Source organism: Bactrocera latifrons, unplaced genomic scaffold, assembly GCF_001853355.1.
Source record: "Bactrocera latifrons isolate USDA-ARS-PBARC rearing strain unplaced genomic scaffold, ASM185335v1 scaffold_260, whole genome shotgun sequence".
In the NCBI taxonomy this organism is placed as follows: domain Eukaryota; kingdom Metazoa; phylum Arthropoda; class Insecta; order Diptera; family Tephritidae; genus Bactrocera; species Bactrocera latifrons.
The window spans coordinates 39,991-41,163 of record NW_017536186.1 but is presented as its reverse complement, the minus strand read 5'-3'; the positions used below and the strand labels follow the sequence as shown (position 1 = coordinate 41,163).

Below are 1,173 nucleotides of genomic sequence, written 5' to 3'. Positions count from 1 at the left end.
AAAAAAAAATATTTTTCTTTCGATTAATGGAATAAGATTTACTTTACATTTTTTGTTATCTATATACGTTTAGAAATAGAACAATATTGTATGAATTACTACTTATTTTTTTAAATAAATCTAATTGAAATAACTACTGTGAAACTTATACTTTCATTTGACGCCTAGTGTATATCTACTAATTACTAGTATATATGGAATCCTATTTCCGTTTATTTCAATTTATAATTTTTATGATTTGTCTACATAGATTGGCACATTGCTAAGTCGCACCAATTACCTGATTAACACGAAACGTGGAAGTCTTTTTTATCGCATTAGAGCTTCAACCTTTTTTGAATATATGAATAAGAAACTTGAAGAATTTGACGAAAAACAAAAAAATGGCCAATCAACGGAGTTTATGCAAAACGGAGATGAATACAAAATATCCATCAATGGTGATCCAGCGTTGATAGGTATTTTGCCTACATATTTATATTGAATTATTATTATTATTATTATTTTTAATTAAAATATGTAAATGAATATCTATAAATAAATTACCACAGGTTCACAGCAAGTGGACGACAATGCGCCCACACATGAACTTCTCTATGAAGGCAGTCGGCAACAACAGCGTGAACAGTTTCAACTCACTAACATGGGCTGCTACATTTGCCAAATGAATTTCGTCTCACCCAATGATTTCGAGGACCATGTATTATTACACGGCGACGAGTCAGATTTTGAAATACTTAAAAATTATGAAAAAAGGTTGTATGAAACTGCAATTAATGTAATATACATATTTACACAAATATTTTTTTGCAGCGCTATACCTATTTTCAAGCTGACCTATAATATTTGCAAGAATTCGCATTACTTTCGTTTCAATTTAGCATCGATACGACCGAATATTATTATAGAGAAACTGGTGATCGTACAAACGCGTACTTTTTACTATGTCAATAATACGCGTGTGCCGTATTCGTTGGGTGAAGATCGTAAAGATAGTTTCTTTGTCGATTCTCATTTCTTTCGTAAAGGTGTAGAACAACCAATTGTTGTGGTCTTTCATGAAGAGTATAGTAATCAAGTTCGAAATATAGAGCAGCATCATTTTTGTGTAAGTATAAAAAAACAATCGAAATTAAAAAGAACAGAGGCAACGCCCTGAAATATATGCCATAC

At 30.9% G+C, this 1,173-nt stretch overlaps 1 protein-coding gene across 1 annotated transcript in view; it reads left to right on the top strand.

Moving 5' to 3' along the window:
* LOC108969681 (putative helicase MOV-10) overlaps positions 1-1,173 on the top strand; it is a 20,265-nt gene that overhangs the window by 8,669 nt on the left and 10,423 nt on the right. Inside the window, exons 3-5 of the mRNA XM_018934562.1 lie at positions 251-458; positions 552-756; positions 814-1,108. Coding sequence (XP_018790107.1) covers positions 251-458; positions 552-756; positions 814-1,108 — 708 coding nt within the window. The remainder of the gene's footprint in view (positions 1-250; positions 459-551; positions 757-813; positions 1,109-1,173) is intronic.